Below are 16,723 nucleotides of genomic sequence, written 5' to 3'. Positions count from 1 at the left end.
CACACTCTCACAAACAGCCACTCTCTCCCTCTCTGTCTCTCCCACACTCTCTCTCTCTGTCTCACATACACTCACATACTCTCACACAATCTCTCTCTGTCTCTCCCACTCTCTCTCCCACTCTCTCTCTGTCTCTCACATACACTCCCATACTCTCACAATCTCTCTCACATACTCTCTCCCACTCTCTCTGTCTCTCCCACTCCCTCTGTCTCTCACACTCTCTCTCTCTGCCTCTCACATTCACTCCACCCACACACTCTCACAAACATACACTCTCTCTGTCTTTCCCACACTCTCTCTCTCTCTGACTCTCTCCCACTCTCTCTCTCATACACTCTCACACTCTCATACACTCTCTCTCTGTCTCCCACTCTCTCTGACTCTCTCCCACACTCTCTGTCTCTCACACTCTCTCTCCCACACGCTCTCTCTCTCTCTCTCACATACACTCCCATACTCTCTCCCACTCTCTCTCTGTCTCTCACACTCTCTCTGACTCTCCAACACACTCTCTCTGTCTCTCCCACTCTCTCTCTCAAATACACTCCCATACTCTCTCTCTCTGTCTCTCTGTCTCTCCCACACTCTCTCTCTCATACACTCTCACACTCTCACACACTCTCTCTCTGTCTCTCCCACACTCTCTGTCTGTCTCTCCCACACTCTCTCTCTCATACACTCTCACACTCTCTCTGTCTCTCCCACACTCTCTCTCTCTCACATACACTCCCATACTCTCACACAATCTCTCTCTGTCTCTCCCACACTCTCTGTCTCTCTCCCACTCTCTGTCTCTCTCCCACTCTCTCTCACACACTCTCTCTCTCTGTCTCTCACATTCACTCCACCCACATACTCTCACAAACATCCACTCTCTCTCTCTGTCTCTCCCACTCTCTCTCTCTGTCTCTCTGTCTCTCTCCCACTCTCTCTCACACTCTCTCTCTCTCTGTCTCTCACATTCACTCCACCCACACACTCTCACAAACATCCACTCTCTCTCTCTGTCTCTCCCACTCTCTCTCTCACATACACTCCCATACTCTCACACACACTCTCTCACACTCTCTCTGACTCTCCCACACTCTATCTGTCTCTGACTCTCTCTCCCACACTCTCTCTCTCCCACTCTCTCTCTCTGACTCTCTCACTCTCTCTGACTCACACACTCACTCTGTCACGCTCACAAGACAACATGTCTGAGTCGGAGCTTCTAAAGGAGAGACTGCTGACCCTAACGGTGAGGAAACTCACCACTCCACTCACCACTGCACTCACCACTCCACTCACCACTCCACTCACCACTCCACTCACCATTTCAACCATCACCACTCACCACTCCACTCACCACTCCACTCACCATTCCAACCATCACCACACTCACCACTCCACTCACCACTCCACTCACCATTCCAACCATCACCACACTCACCACTCCACTCACCACTCCACTCACCACTCCACTCACCATTCCAACCACCACTCCACTCACCACTCCACTCACCACTCCACTCACCACTCCAACCATCACCACACTCACCACTCCGCTCACCACTCCGCTCACCACTCTGCTCACCACTCCACTCACCACTCCAACCATCACTCCACTCACCACTCCTCTCACCACTCCACTCACCACTCCACTCACCACTCCACTCCTCATTCCAACCATCACCACACTCACCACTCCGCTCACCACTCCGCTCACCACTCTGCTCACCACTCCACTCACCACTCCACTCACCACTCCGCTCACCACTCCACTCACCACTCCAACCATCACTCCACTCACCACTCCACTCACCACTCCACTCACCATTCCAACCATCACCACACTCACCACTCCACTCACCACTCCACTCACCATTCCAACCACCACTCCACTCACCACTCCACTCACCACTCCACTCACCACTCCACTCACCACTCCAACCATCACTCCACTCACCACTCCGCTCACCACTCCACTCACCACTCCACTCACCATTCCAACCATCACTCCACTCACTACTCCACTCACCATGTCATACACTACAAAGACAAAGGTCCCCCGTGTAGCCTCTACAGACTGCTGGGGCAAGTGCTGTTAGTAGCGAGTAGCAGCAACACCTATGAAGGTAGACACAGACAAAGATCCCCCGTGTAGCCTCTGCAGACTGTAGGGGCAAGTGCTGTTAGTAGCGAGTAGCAGCAGCAGCTATGATGGTAGACACAGACAAAGGTCCCCCGTGTAGCCTCAACAGACTGTAGGGGCAAGTGCTGTTAGTAGCGAGTAGCAGCAGCTATGAAGGTAGACACAGACAAAGATCCCCCGTGTAGCCTCAACAGACTGCAGGGGCAAGTGCTGTTAGTAACGAGTAGCAGCAGCTATGAAGGTAGACACAGACAAAGATCCCCCGTGTAGCCTCAACAGACTGTAGGGGCAAGTGCTGTTAGTAGCAGCAGCTATGAAGGCCACCGGCACTGTGGCACACGAGGGGGTGGGTGTCTACCAGCACCACGCCCGGCCGCCTTTGTCTCCCCAGTGGCGATGTTCACTACACCACCACCGCTACACCAGCTACTCATCTGAGGCCGAGTGGACCTAGGGGAGGCCCAGGCCCGCCACACTAGAGTTGCCCACACGCACTGGCACCCTCTCAGGCAGACGCGCGGACTTCACATTCCACACTCGCCAGGGACTTGGCAGTGATACTCACACCCTGCACACAGAGGCGCGTGCTGTGTGTGTGGGTGTAGTGTGTAGGGGTGTAGTGAGGGGTGTAGTGTGTGTGTGGGTGTAGTGTGTGTGGGGGTGTAGTGTGTGTGTGTAGTGTGTGTGTGGGTGTAGTGTGTGTGTGGGTGTAGTGTGTGTGGGGGTGTAGTGTGTGTGGGTGTAGTGTGTGTGTAGTGGGGGGTGTAGTGTGTGTGGGTGTGTAGTGTGGGGGTGTAGTGTGTGTGTGGGTGTAGTGTGTGTGTGTAGTGTGTGGGGGTGTAGTGTGTGTGTGTAGTGTGTGTGAGGGTGTAGTGTGTGAGGGTGTAGTGTGTGTGAGGGTGTAGTGTGTGAGGGTGTAGTGTGTGTGAGGGTGTAGTGGGGGGTGTAGTGTGTGGGGGTGTAGTGTGTGGGGGTGTAGTGTGTGTGTGTGGGGGTGTAGTGTGTGGGGGTGTAGTGTGTGTGGGTGTAGTGTGTGTGGGGGTGTAGTGTGTGTGAGGGTGTAGTGTGTGTGGGGGTGTAGTGTGGGGTGTAGTGTGTGTGGGGGTGTAGTGTGTGTAGTGTGTGTGGAGGTGTAGTGTGTGTGGGTGTAGTGTGTGTGTGTAGTGGGGGGTGTAGTGTGTGTGGGGGTGTTGTGTGGGGTGTAGTGTGTGTGTGTGGGGGTGTAGTGTGGGGGTGTAGTGTGGGGGTGTAGTGTGTGTGGGGGTGTAGTGTGGGGGTGTAGTGGGGTGTAGTGTGTGTGGGTGTAGTGTGTGTGGCGGTGTAGTATGTGTGTGTAGTGTGTGTGGGTGTAGTGTGTGTGTAGTGGGGGGTGTAGCGTGTGTGGGGGTGTTGTGTGGGGTGTAGTGTGGGGGGGGGGGTGTAGTGTGGGGGTGTAGTGGGGGTGTAGTGTGTGTGGGGGTGTAGTGGGGGTGTAGTGTGTGTGGGGGTGTAGTGGGGGTGTAGTGTGTGTGGGGGGTGTAGTGTGTGTGTGTGTGGGTGTAGTGCGGGGTGTAGTGTGTGTGGGGGGTGTAATGTGTGTGGGGGGTGTAGTGTGTGTGTGGGTGTAGTGGGAGGGGTGTAGTGTGTGGGGGTGTAGTGTGGGGTGTAGTGTGTGTGGAGGGTGTAGTGTGTGGGTGTAGTGTGTGTGTGGGTGTAGTGTGTGTGGGGGTGTAGTGTGTGTGGGGGTGTAATGTGGGGTGTAGTTTCGCATAGGGGAGACAAAGCTACAGCAGCTACTGTAGCTGCTGCTGCTACTGTAGCTGTAGTAGCTGCTGCTGCTACAGCTACTACTGTGCTCTACAGTAGTAGCTGTAGCAGCAGCAGCTACTTCAGCAGCAGCAGCAGCTACAGTAGCTGCTGCTGCTACTGTAGCTGTAGTAGCTGCTGCTGCTGCTACTCACAGCACTTGCCCCAACAGTGACGTTCAGGGCTACACGGGGGACCTTTGTCTTTGTGAGTCTATTTGCGTGTGGGGCGGCTCGGCCTGCGGGGAGGAAAGAGGTCAACTCGCACAGCCACCATCAGTGTCACGTGGTGACTAAACCCCAGTCACGTGGTGACTAAACCCCAGTCACGTGGTGACTAAACCCCAGTCACGTGGTGACTAAACCAGAACACCAGTCACCATCAGTGTCACGTGGTGACTAAACCCCAGTCACGTGGTGACTCAACCCCAGTCACGTGGTGACTAAACCAGAACCCCAGTCACCTTCAGTGTCACGTGGTGACTAAACCCCAGTCACGTGGTGACTAAACCCCAGTCACGTGGCGACTTAACCAGAACACCAGTCACCTTCAGTGTCACGTGGTGACTAAACCCCAGTCACGTGGTGACTCAACCCCAGTCACGTGGTGACTAAACCAGAACCCCAGTCACCATTAGTGTCACGTGGTGACTTAACCAGAAACCCAGTCACCATCAGTGGCACGTGGTGACTAAACCCCAGTCACGTGGTGACTAAACCAGAACCCCAGTCACCATCAGTGTTATGTGGTGACTAAACCCCAGTCACGTGGTGACTAAACCCCAGTCACGTGGTGACTTAACCAGATCCCAGTCACCATCAGTGTCACGTGGTGACTTAACCAGAACCCTAGTTACCATTAGTGTCACGTGGTGACTAAACCCCAGTCACGTGGTGACTAAACCCCAGTCACGTGGTGACTAAACCAGAACCCCAGTCACCATCAGTGTCACGTGGTGACTAAACCCCAGTCACGTGGTGACTAAACCCCAGTCACGTGGTGACTAAACCAGAACCCCAGTCACCATCAGTGTCACGTGGTGACTAAACCAGAACCCCATTTACCATCAGTGTCACGTGGTGACTAAACCCCAGTCACGTGGTGACTTAACCAGAACCCCAGTCACCATCAGTGTCACGTGGTGACTAAATCCCAGTCACGTGGTGACTAAACCCCAGTCACGTGGTGACTAAACCAGAACACCAGTCACCATCAGTGTCACGTGGTGACTAAACCCCAGTCACGTGGTGACTAAACCCCAGTCACGTGGTGACTAAACCAGAACCCCAGTCACCATCAGTGTCACGTGGTGACTAAACCCCAGTCACGTGGTGACTAAACCAGAACACCAGTCACCATCAGTGTCACGTGGTGACTAAACCCCAGTCACGTGGTGACTAAACCCCAGTCACGTGGTGACTTAACCCCAGTCACGTGGTGACTTAACTAGAAGCCCAGTCACCATCAGTGTCACGTGGTGACTAAACCCCAGTCACGTGGTGACTAAACCAGAACCCCAGTCACCATCAGTGTCACGTGGTGACTAAACCCCAGTCACGTGGTGACTAAACCAGAACCCCAGTCACCATCAGTGTCACGTGGTGACTAAACCCCAGTCACGTGGTGACTTAACCAGAACCCCAGTCACCATCAGTGTCACGTGGTGACTATACCCCAGTCACGTGGTGACTAAACCAGAACCCCAGTCACCATCAGTGTCACGTGGTGACTTAACCAGACCCCAGTCACCAGTGTCACGTGGTGAGTGTAGTGGTGAGTGTGGTGGTGAGCAGTGGTCAGTAGTGGTGAGTGTAGTGGTGAGTGTAGTGGTGAGTATAGTGATGAGTATGGTGGTGAGTGTAGTGGTGAGTGTAGTGGTGAGTGTAGTGGTAAGTAGTGGTGAGTGTAGTGGTGAGTGCAGTGGTGAGTAGTGGTGAGTGTAGTGGTGAGTGTAGTGGTGAGTAGTGGTGAGTGTGGTGGTGAGTATAGTGGTAAGTAGTCGTGAGTCTAGTGGTGAGTGTAGTGGTGAGTGTGGTGGTTGTCTTGTGGCCGCTCCTCACCCCTGTGACCCCCCATGACCCCACGTGACCCTCATGACCTCCCGTGACCTCCCATGACCCCCGTGTGACCCCATAGGAGCGCCACCACGTGCAACAGGAGATGAACTTGAAGAGAAGCGACATTGACCAGGAGAGACAGAAATTCAACCACTTGAAGGCAACCACCAACCACAACCATCATAGCCACCACCACCACAACCACAACCATCATAGTCACCACCACCACAACCATCATAGCCATCAGCAACCACCACCACAACCATCATAGCCACCAACAACCACCACCACCACTAACCATCATAGCCACCACCAACCACCAACCACAACAATCATAGCCACCACCACCACAACCATCATAGCCAGCACCAACCACCACCACCAACCATCATAGCCACCAGCAACCACCACCACAACCATCATAGCCACCACCAACCACCACAACCATCATAGCCACCAACAACCACCACCACAACCATCATAGCCACCACCAACCACCACCACAACCATCATAGCCACCACCAACCACCACCACAACGATCATAGCCACCACCAACCACCACCACAACCATCATAGCCACCACCACCACAACCACAACCATCATAGCCACCACCACCACAACCATGATAGCCACCACCAACCACCACCACAACCATCATAGCCACCACCACCACCACAACCATCATAGCCACCACCATCAACCATCATAGCCACCACCATCACAACCATCATAGCCACCACCACAACCACAACCATCATAGCCACCACCACCACAACCATCATAGCAACCACCAACCACCACCACAACCATCATAGCCACCACCAACCACCATAGCCACCACCAACCACCACCACAACCATCATAGCCACCACCAACCACCACCACAACCATCATAGCCACCACCAACCACCACCACAACCATCATAGCCACCACCAACCACCACCACAACCATCATAGCCACCACCAGCCACAACCATCATAGCCACCACCAACCACCACCACAACCATCATAGCCACCACCAACCACCACCACAACCATTATAGCCACCACCAACCACCACCACAACCATCATAGCCACCACCAACCACCACCACAACCATCATAGCCACCACCAACCACCACCACAACCATCATAGCCACCACCAACCACCACCACCAACCATCATAGCCACCACCAACCACCACCACCAACCATCATAGCCACCACCAACCACCACCACCACCATCATAGCCACCACCAACCACCACCAACCATCATAGCCACTACAAACCACCACCACAACCATCATAGCCACCACCAACCATCACCACAACTACCACCAAAAACCAACATCAACACAACCACCATCACCACCACACCCACCCACCACAACAACCAACATCAACACCACCACCAAACACCACCACCACAACCACCACTACAACCACCCACCACCATTACAACAACTACCACCACCAACATCAACACAATCACCAAAATTACCACCAATACCACCACCACCACAACCACCACCACAACCACCACCACTACAACCACCACTACAACCACCAACCACCATCACCACCACCACCACAATCACATTAAAGCACCACAACCAATAACAACACAACCACTACCAAAAATACAACCACCACAACCACATGAGAACACCACTGTCACAACCATCACAGAAACCAACACCACAACCAACACCACCACAACCACCACCACAACCACCACCACCACAACCACCACCACAACCACCACCACAACCACCGCCACCACCATAATCACCACCACCACAACCACCAACAACCACATTCACCACCACCTCAACAACCACAACCACCAACAACCACATTCACCACCAGCACCACCCCAACAACCACAACCACAACCACCAACAACCACATTCACCACCACCCCATCAACCACAACCACCACCACAACCACCAACAACCACATTCACCACCACCACACCAACAACCACAACCACCACCACAACCACCAACAACCACATTCACCACCAGCACCACCCCATCAACCACAACCACCACAACCACCAACAACCACATTCACCACCACCCCATCAACCACCACCACCACCACAACCACCAACAACCACATTCACCATCCCAACAACCACAACCACCACCACAACCACCAACAACCACATTCACCACCACCACCCCAACAACCACAACCACCACCACAACCACCACCAACAACCACATTCACCACCACCGCCCCATCAACCACAACCACCACCACAACCACCAACAACCACATTCACCATCCCAACAACCACAACCACCACCAACAACCACATTCACCACCACCCCAACAACCACAACCACCACCACAACCACCACCAACAACCACCACCACATTCACCACCACAACCACCAACAACCACATTCACCACCACCACCCCAACAACCACAACCACCACCACCACCCCATCAACCACAACCACCACCACAACCACCAACAACCACAACCACCACCACCCCAACAACCACAACCACCACCACAACCACCAACAACCACCACCACCACCACCTCAACAACCACAACCACCACCACAACCACATTCACCACCACAACCACCACCACAACCACCACCACAACCACATTCACCACCACCACACAACCGCCCGTGACCGTTAAAACGACACTGACACGCCGCGACCTCTGTGTGACACAATGACCCCGTGACCCGGCCCCCTTGACCCCGTGACCTGGCCCCCTTGACCCCGTGCCCTGGCCCCCTTGACCCCGTGACCTGCCCCCCTTGACCCCGTGACCTGGCTCCCTTGACCCCGTGACCTGGCCCCCCTGATCCCGTGACCTGGCCCCCCTGACCCCGTGACCTGGCCCCCCTGACCCCGTGACCTCTGCACGACCCCCCCTCCCCGTGACCCCGGCAGAACAAGGCGCGCAGAGAGCAGTGGCTCATGGGAAATCCGGCGCAGCCGACTCCGGCGCAGGACGTGGAGGTCACGGAGCTGGGACAGCGGATCGCACGGTGGGACACGCGGAGACACGCGGAGACACGCGGGGACACAGGGGGACAGGGGGACACGTGGGGACATGTGGGGACACAGGGGGACACGTGGGGACACGCGGAGACAGGGAGACACGCGGAGACACGCGGAGACACGCGGAGACAGGGGGACACGCGGGGACACGTGGGGACACGCGGAGACACGCGGAGACACGTGGGGACACGTGGGGACAGGGAGACACGCGGAGACACGTGGGGACACGTGGGGACACGTGGGGACACGCGGAGACACAGGGGGACACGTGGGGACACGTGGGGACACGTGGGGACATGGGGACACAGGGAGACACGTGGGGACACGCGGGGACACGTGGGGACACGCGGAGACACGTGGGGACAGGGGGACACGCGGGGACACGTGGGGACACGTGGGGACACGCGGAGACACGCGGGGACACGCGGAGACACGTGGGGACACGTGGGGACAGGGGGACACGTGGGGACACGCGGGGACACGCGGAGACACGCGGAGACACGCGGAGACACGTGGGGACACGTGGGGACAGGGAGACACGCGGAGACACGTGGGGACACGTGGGGACACGTGGGGACACGCGGAGACACAGGGGGACACGTGGGGACACGTGGGGACACGCGGGGACACGTGGGGACACGTGGGGACACGTGGGGACAGGGAGACACGCGGAGACACGTGGGGATACGTGGGGACACGTGGGGACACGTGGGGACACGCGGAGACACAGGGGGACACGTGGGGACACGTGGGGACACGTGGGGACATGGGGACACAGGGAGACACGTGGGGACACGCGGGGACACGTGGGGACACGCGGAGACACGCGGAGACACGTGGGGACACGTGGGGACACGTGGGGACACGCGGAGACACGCGGAGACACGTGGGGACACGTGGGGACAGGGAGACACGCGGAGACACGTGGGGACACGTGGGGACACGTGGGGACACGTGGGGACACGCGGAGACACAGGGGGACACGTGGGGACACGTGGGGACACGTGGGGACATGGGGACACAGGGAGACACGTGGGGACACGCGGGGACACGTGGGGACACGCGGAGACACGTGGGGACATGGGGACACAGGGAGACACGTGGGGACAGGGGGACACGCGGGGACACGTGGGGACACGCGGGGACACGTGGGGACACGCGGAGACACGTGGGGACAGGGAGACACGCGGGGACACGTGGGGACACCCGGGGACACGCGGAGACACGGGGGGACACGGGGAGAAACGCGGAGACAGGGGGACACGTGGGGACACGTGGGGACACGTGGGGACAGGGGGACACAGGGAGACACGTGGGGACAGGGGGACACGTGGGGACACGTGGGGACACGCGGGGACACGTGGGGACAGGGGGACACAGGGAGACACGTGGGGACAGGGGGACACGTGGGGACACGCGGGGACACGCGGGGACAGGGGGACACAGGGAGACACGTGGGGACAGGGGGACACGTGGGGACACGTGGGGACACGCGGGGACACGTGGGGACAGGGGGACACAGGGAGACACGTGGGGACAGGGGGACACGTGGGGACACGCGGGGACACGCGGGGACAGGGGGACACAGGGAGACACGTGGGGACAGGGGGACACGTGGGGACACGTGGGGACACGCGGGGACACGTGGGGACAGGGAGACACGCGGAGACACGCGGGGACACGCGGGGACACGCGGGGACACGTGGGGACATGGGGACACAGGGAGACACGTGGGGACAGGGGGACACGTGGGGACACGCGGGGACACGCGGGGACAGGGGGACACAGGGAGACACGTGGGGACAGGGGGACACGTGGGGACACGTGGGGACACGCGGGGACACGTGGGGACAGGGAAACACGCGGAGACACGCGGGGACACGCGGGGACACGCGGGGACACGCGGGGACACGTGGGGACATGGGGACACAGGGAGACACGTGGGGACAGGGGGACACGTGGGGACACGTGGGGACACGTGGGGACACGCGGGGACACGTGGGGACACGCGGGGACACGCGGGGACACGTGGGGACACGCGGGGACACGTGGGGACACGCGGAGACACGTGGGGACAGGGGGACACGCGGGGAGACGGTGGGACACGCGGAGACACGCGGAGACACGTGGGGACACGCGGGGACACGTGGGGACAGGGAGACACGCGGAGACACGCGGGGACACGCGGGGACACGTGGGGACAGGGGGACACGTGGGGACAGGGGGACACAGGGAGACACGTGGGGACAGGGGGACACGTGGGGACACGTGGGGACACGTGGGGACACGCGGGGACACGTGGGGACACGCGGGGACAGGGGGACACGCGGAGACACGCGGGGACACGTGGGGACACGCGGGGACACGCGGGGACAGGGAGAGACGCAGGGGGACACACGCGGACAGGGGGATGTGGAGACGCGGGAACAAAGACAAACAAAGACAAAGATCCCCCGTGTAGCCTCTACAGACTGCTGGGGCAAGTGCTGTTAGTAGCAGCAGCACCTATGAAGGCTACCGGCACCGTGGCACACGAGGGGGTGGGTGACCAGCATCACGCCCGGCCGCCTTTGTCTCCCCAGTGGCGATGTTTACTACACCACAGCTACACCAGGTACTCAATTGAGACTGAGTCGACCTAGGGGAGGCCCAGAACCGGTTCAGATAATCGTCACCGGTGTTGGCCGTGAGCGGGAATCGAACTCGGGTCGCCAGGTTCGTAGCGCAGCGTAGCGCTAACCGCTACACCACCGCTCCCCCCACACACAACACACAGACTCACACACAACACACAGACTCACACACACAACACACAGACTCACACACACACACACAGACTCACACACACACACAGGCTCACACACAACACACAGACTCACACACACAACATACAGACTCACACACACAGACTCACACACAACACACAGACTCACACACACACAGGCTCACACACAACGCACAGGCTCACACACAACACACAGACTCACACACACAACACACAGACTCACACACACAACACACAGACTCACACACACACACAGACTCACACACAACACACAGACTCACACACACACACAGGCTCACACACAACACACAGGCTCACACACAACACACAGACTCACACACACACACGGACTCACACACAACACACAGACTCACACACACACAGGCTCACACACAACGCACAGGCTCACACACAACACACAGACTCACACACACAACACACAGACTCACACACAACACACAGACTCACACACACACAACACATAGGCTCACACACAACAACACACAGACTCACACACACACACACACACAAAAAAGACAAAGATCCCCCGTATAGCCTTAACAGACTGTAGGGGCAAGTGCTGTTAGCGAGCACCTATGAAGGCCGGATCGGTACACGAGGGGGTGGGTGGCCAGCACCACGCCCGACCGCCTTTGTCTCCCTAGTGGCGATGTTTACACACCGCACCAGGTACTCATTTGAGGCTGAGCCGACCTAGGGGAGGCCCGGGACCGGTTCAGATAATCGTCACTGGTGTTGGCCGTGAGCGGGAATCGAACCCGAGTCGCCAAGTTCATAGCGCAGCACGCTAACCGCTACACTATCGCTCCCCATTACTCACACACAACACATAGACTCACACACAACACACAGACTCACACACACAACACACACAGGCTCACACACACACACAGGCACACACACAGACTCACACACAACACACAAACTCACACACACAACACACAGACTCACACATAACACACAGACTCACACACAGACTCACACACAACACACAGACTCACACACAACACACAGACTCACACACATACACATACACACACACAACACACACAGACTCAGACACACAACACACAGGCTCACACACACACACAGAATCACACACACACAGGCACACACACAACACACACAGACTCACACACACAACACACAGACTCACACACAACACACAGGCACACACACACACCAACACACAACACACAGGCACACACACACAGGCACACACACAACACACAGACTCACACACAGCACACAGACTCACACACAACACACAGACTCACACACATACACAGACACACACACAACACACACAGACTCAGACACACAACACACAGGCACACACACAGAATCACACACACACACAGACACACACACAACACACACAGACTCACACACACAACACACAGACTCACACACAACACACAGGCACACACACACACCAACACACAACACACAGGCACACACACACAGACTCACACACACACAGACTCACACACACACAGACTCACACACACACACAGGCTCACACACAAACACAGACTCACACACAAACACAGACTCACACACAACACACAGGCACACACACAGATAAACACACACACAGACTCACACACAACACACAGACTCACACACAACACACAGATTCACACACACAACACACAGGCACACACACAACACACAGGCTCACACACAAACACAGACTCACACACAAACACAGGCACACACACACAACACACAGGCACACACACACAGACAAACACACACACACAGACAAACACACACACAGACTCACACACACAACACAAACCATTCAGTTTCAAGCACAATGCATCATATTATTATTAATAAGCATTGTGGCTTCTAATGCAGAAAGGTTTCAGTTTTGTGTTCCAACATTTCGTCCGAAATCGCGTGACGTCATTTATGGCCGGTCCCTTTAACCCCCCACCCCGTCCCCTACAGGATGGAGCAGGAACTGGGCTCCCTGGAGCAGCTGGAGGCGACTCTGGCCGAGAGGGGCCGACGGGTCTCGGGGAAACTCCACGCGGTCGAGGAGACGGTGGAGAAAGCACGGCGGGTCAGTCGACCTTCGACCCCGGCGACCTTGACCCCGGCGACCTCGGCCCTGACCTTGAGCCTGACCTCGACAGTGGCGCCGACACCGGTCCCGGCCTTGCGCCCCCGCCCCCCCCCCCCTGATCTTGACACAATGGACGTGAAGTTGGCACTGGCCTTGACCCTGACCTTTGACCCTGACCTTTGACCCTGACCTTGACCCTGATCTACCCACCTGCTCACCCACTCACTCATCCATCACACACCCGGGTGTCTTGACCACCAACTCACCAACTCACACACTCACTCACCAACTCACTCACCAACTCACTCACTCACTCACCAACTCACACACCCACTCACTCACCAACTCACACACCCACTCACCAACTCACCAACTCACACACCCACTCACTCACCAACTCACACACTCACTCACCAACTCACCCACTCACCCACTCACTCACCAACTCACTCACCAACTCACCCACTCACCCACTCACTCACCCACTCACCCACTCACTCACCAACTCACACACCCACTCACTCACCAACTCACACACCCACTCACCAACTCACCAACTCACACACCCACTCACTCACCAACTCACACACCCACTCACCAACTCACCAACTCACACACCCACTCACTCACCAACTCACACACTCACTCACCAACTCACACACCCACTCACTCACCAACACACCCACTCACTCACCAACTCACACACCCACTCACCAACTCACCAACTCACACACCCACTCACTCACTAACTTACCCACTCACTGACTCACACACCCACCCACTCACTCACCAACTCACTCACCAACTCACACACCCACCCACTCACTAACCAACTCACACACCCACCCACTCACTCACCAACTCACCCATTAACTCACTCACACACTCACCCACCCACTCACTCACCAACTCACCAACTCACTCACCAACTCACACACTCACCCACTCACTCACCAACTCACACACCCACCCACTTACTCACCAACTCACCAACTCACCAACTCACTCACCAACTCACTCACCCTCTCACTCACCCACTCACCCACTCACTCACCCATCCACTCACTCACCAACTCACCCACTCACTCATCCACTCAATCACTCACCAACTCACACAACCACTCACTCACCAACTCACTCACCAACTCACCCACTCACTCACTCACCAACTCACTCACCCACTCACTCACCAACTCACTCACCAACTCACTCACCCACTCACTCACCAACTCACTCACCAACTCACTCACCAACTCACTCACCCACTCACTCACCAACTCACTCACCCACTCACTCACCAACTCACTCACCAACTCACACACTCACTCACTCACTCACCCACTCACACACTCACTCACCAACTCACTCACTCACTCACCCACTCACTCACCAACTCACCAACTCACTCACCCACTCACTCACCAACTCACCCACTCACTCACTCACCAACTCACCCACCCACTCACTCACCAACTCACCCACCCACTCACTCACCAACTCACTCACCCACTCACTCACCAACTCACTCACCCACTCACTCACCAACTCACTCACCCACTCACTCACCAACTCACTCACCAACTCACTCACCCACTCACTCACCAACTCACTCACCAACTCACTCACCAACTCACTCACCCACTCACTCACCAACTCACTCACCCACTCACTCACCAACTCACTCACCAACTCACACACTCACTCACTCACTCACCCACTCACACACTCACTCACCAACTCACTCACTCACTCACCCACTCACTCACCAACTCACCAACTCACTCACCCACTCACTCACCAACTCACCCACTCACTCACTCACCAACTCACCCACCCACTCACTCACCAACTCACCCACCCACTCACTCACCAACTCACCCACCCACTCACTCACCAACTCACCCACCCACTCACTCACCAACTCACTCACCCACTCACTCACCAACTCACTCACCCACTCACTCACCAACTCACCCACTCACTCACTCACCAACTCACTCACCCACTCACTCACCAACTCACCCACTCACTCACTCACCAACTCACTCACCCACTCACTCACCAACTCACCCACTCACCCACTCACTCACCAACTCACCCACTCACTCACCAACTCACCCACTCACTCACTCACCAACTCACTCACCCACTCACTCACCAACTCACTCACCAACTCACACACCCACTCACTCACTCACCCACTCACACACTCACTCACCAACTCACTCACTCACCCACTCACTCACCAACTCACCAACTCACTCACCCACTCACTCACCAACTCACCCACTCACTCACTCACCAACTCACCCACCCACTCACTCACCAACTCACCCACCCACTCACTCACCAACTCACTCACCCACTCACTCACCAACTCACCCACTCACTCACTCACCAACTCACTCACCCACTCACTCACCAACTCACTCACCCACTCACTCACCAACTCACTCACCAACTCACTCACCAACTCACCAACTCACTCACTCACCAACTCACTCACCAACTCACTCACCAACTCACTCACCAACTCACTCACCAACTCACTCACCCACTCACTCACCAACTCACCCACTCTCTCCCCTCTCTCTCCCTCTCACCCCCCTCCCTCTCTCTAACAGAAGCTGCAGGCCGACTCTGACGAGGGTGAGTCCTCGCGTTGCCGTGGTAACAACGCACGGAGGCCTCTGATTGGCCCATATGTCGATCGATCTACATAAGCATTACATATTCATGATGTCGTCATAAAGAAGCGTGCATAAATTATGTTAATCTTTGTCCCAAAGAAGATCGCCGTCGACTGAACGTGTTTAACATGTTAATGTGTTCATGA

General features: G+C 56.5%; 1 protein-coding gene across 1 annotated transcript in view; it reads left to right on the top strand.

The window, feature by feature from the left end:
- Positions 1 to 1,073: 1,073 nt before the first annotated feature.
- Positions 1,074 to 16,723, top strand: part of LOC116956805 (palmdelphin-like) — a 30,553-nt gene continuing 14,903 nt past the window's right edge. The window contains exons 1-5 of the mRNA XM_076057990.1: positions 1,074 to 1,243; positions 6,059 to 6,139; positions 8,894 to 8,991; positions 13,770 to 13,884; positions 16,512 to 16,536. Of these exons, the coding sequence (XP_075914105.1) occupies positions 1,199 to 1,243; positions 6,059 to 6,139; positions 8,894 to 8,991; positions 13,770 to 13,884; positions 16,512 to 16,536 (364 nt within the window). The 5' untranslated portion in view covers positions 1,074 to 1,198. The remainder of the gene's footprint in view (positions 1,244 to 6,058; positions 6,140 to 8,893; positions 8,992 to 13,769; positions 13,885 to 16,511; positions 16,537 to 16,723) is intronic.

This window comes from Petromyzon marinus, assembly GCF_048934315.1.
Source record: "Petromyzon marinus isolate PM22_M1 ecotype Great Lakes invasive population chromosome 67 unlocalized genomic scaffold, UKy_Petmar_22M1.pri1.0 chr67_unloc.3, whole genome shotgun sequence".
NCBI lineage: Eukaryota > Metazoa > Chordata > Hyperoartia > Petromyzontiformes > Petromyzontidae > Petromyzon > Petromyzon marinus.
This window is presented reverse-complemented; position numbering and strand designations above follow the sequence as displayed.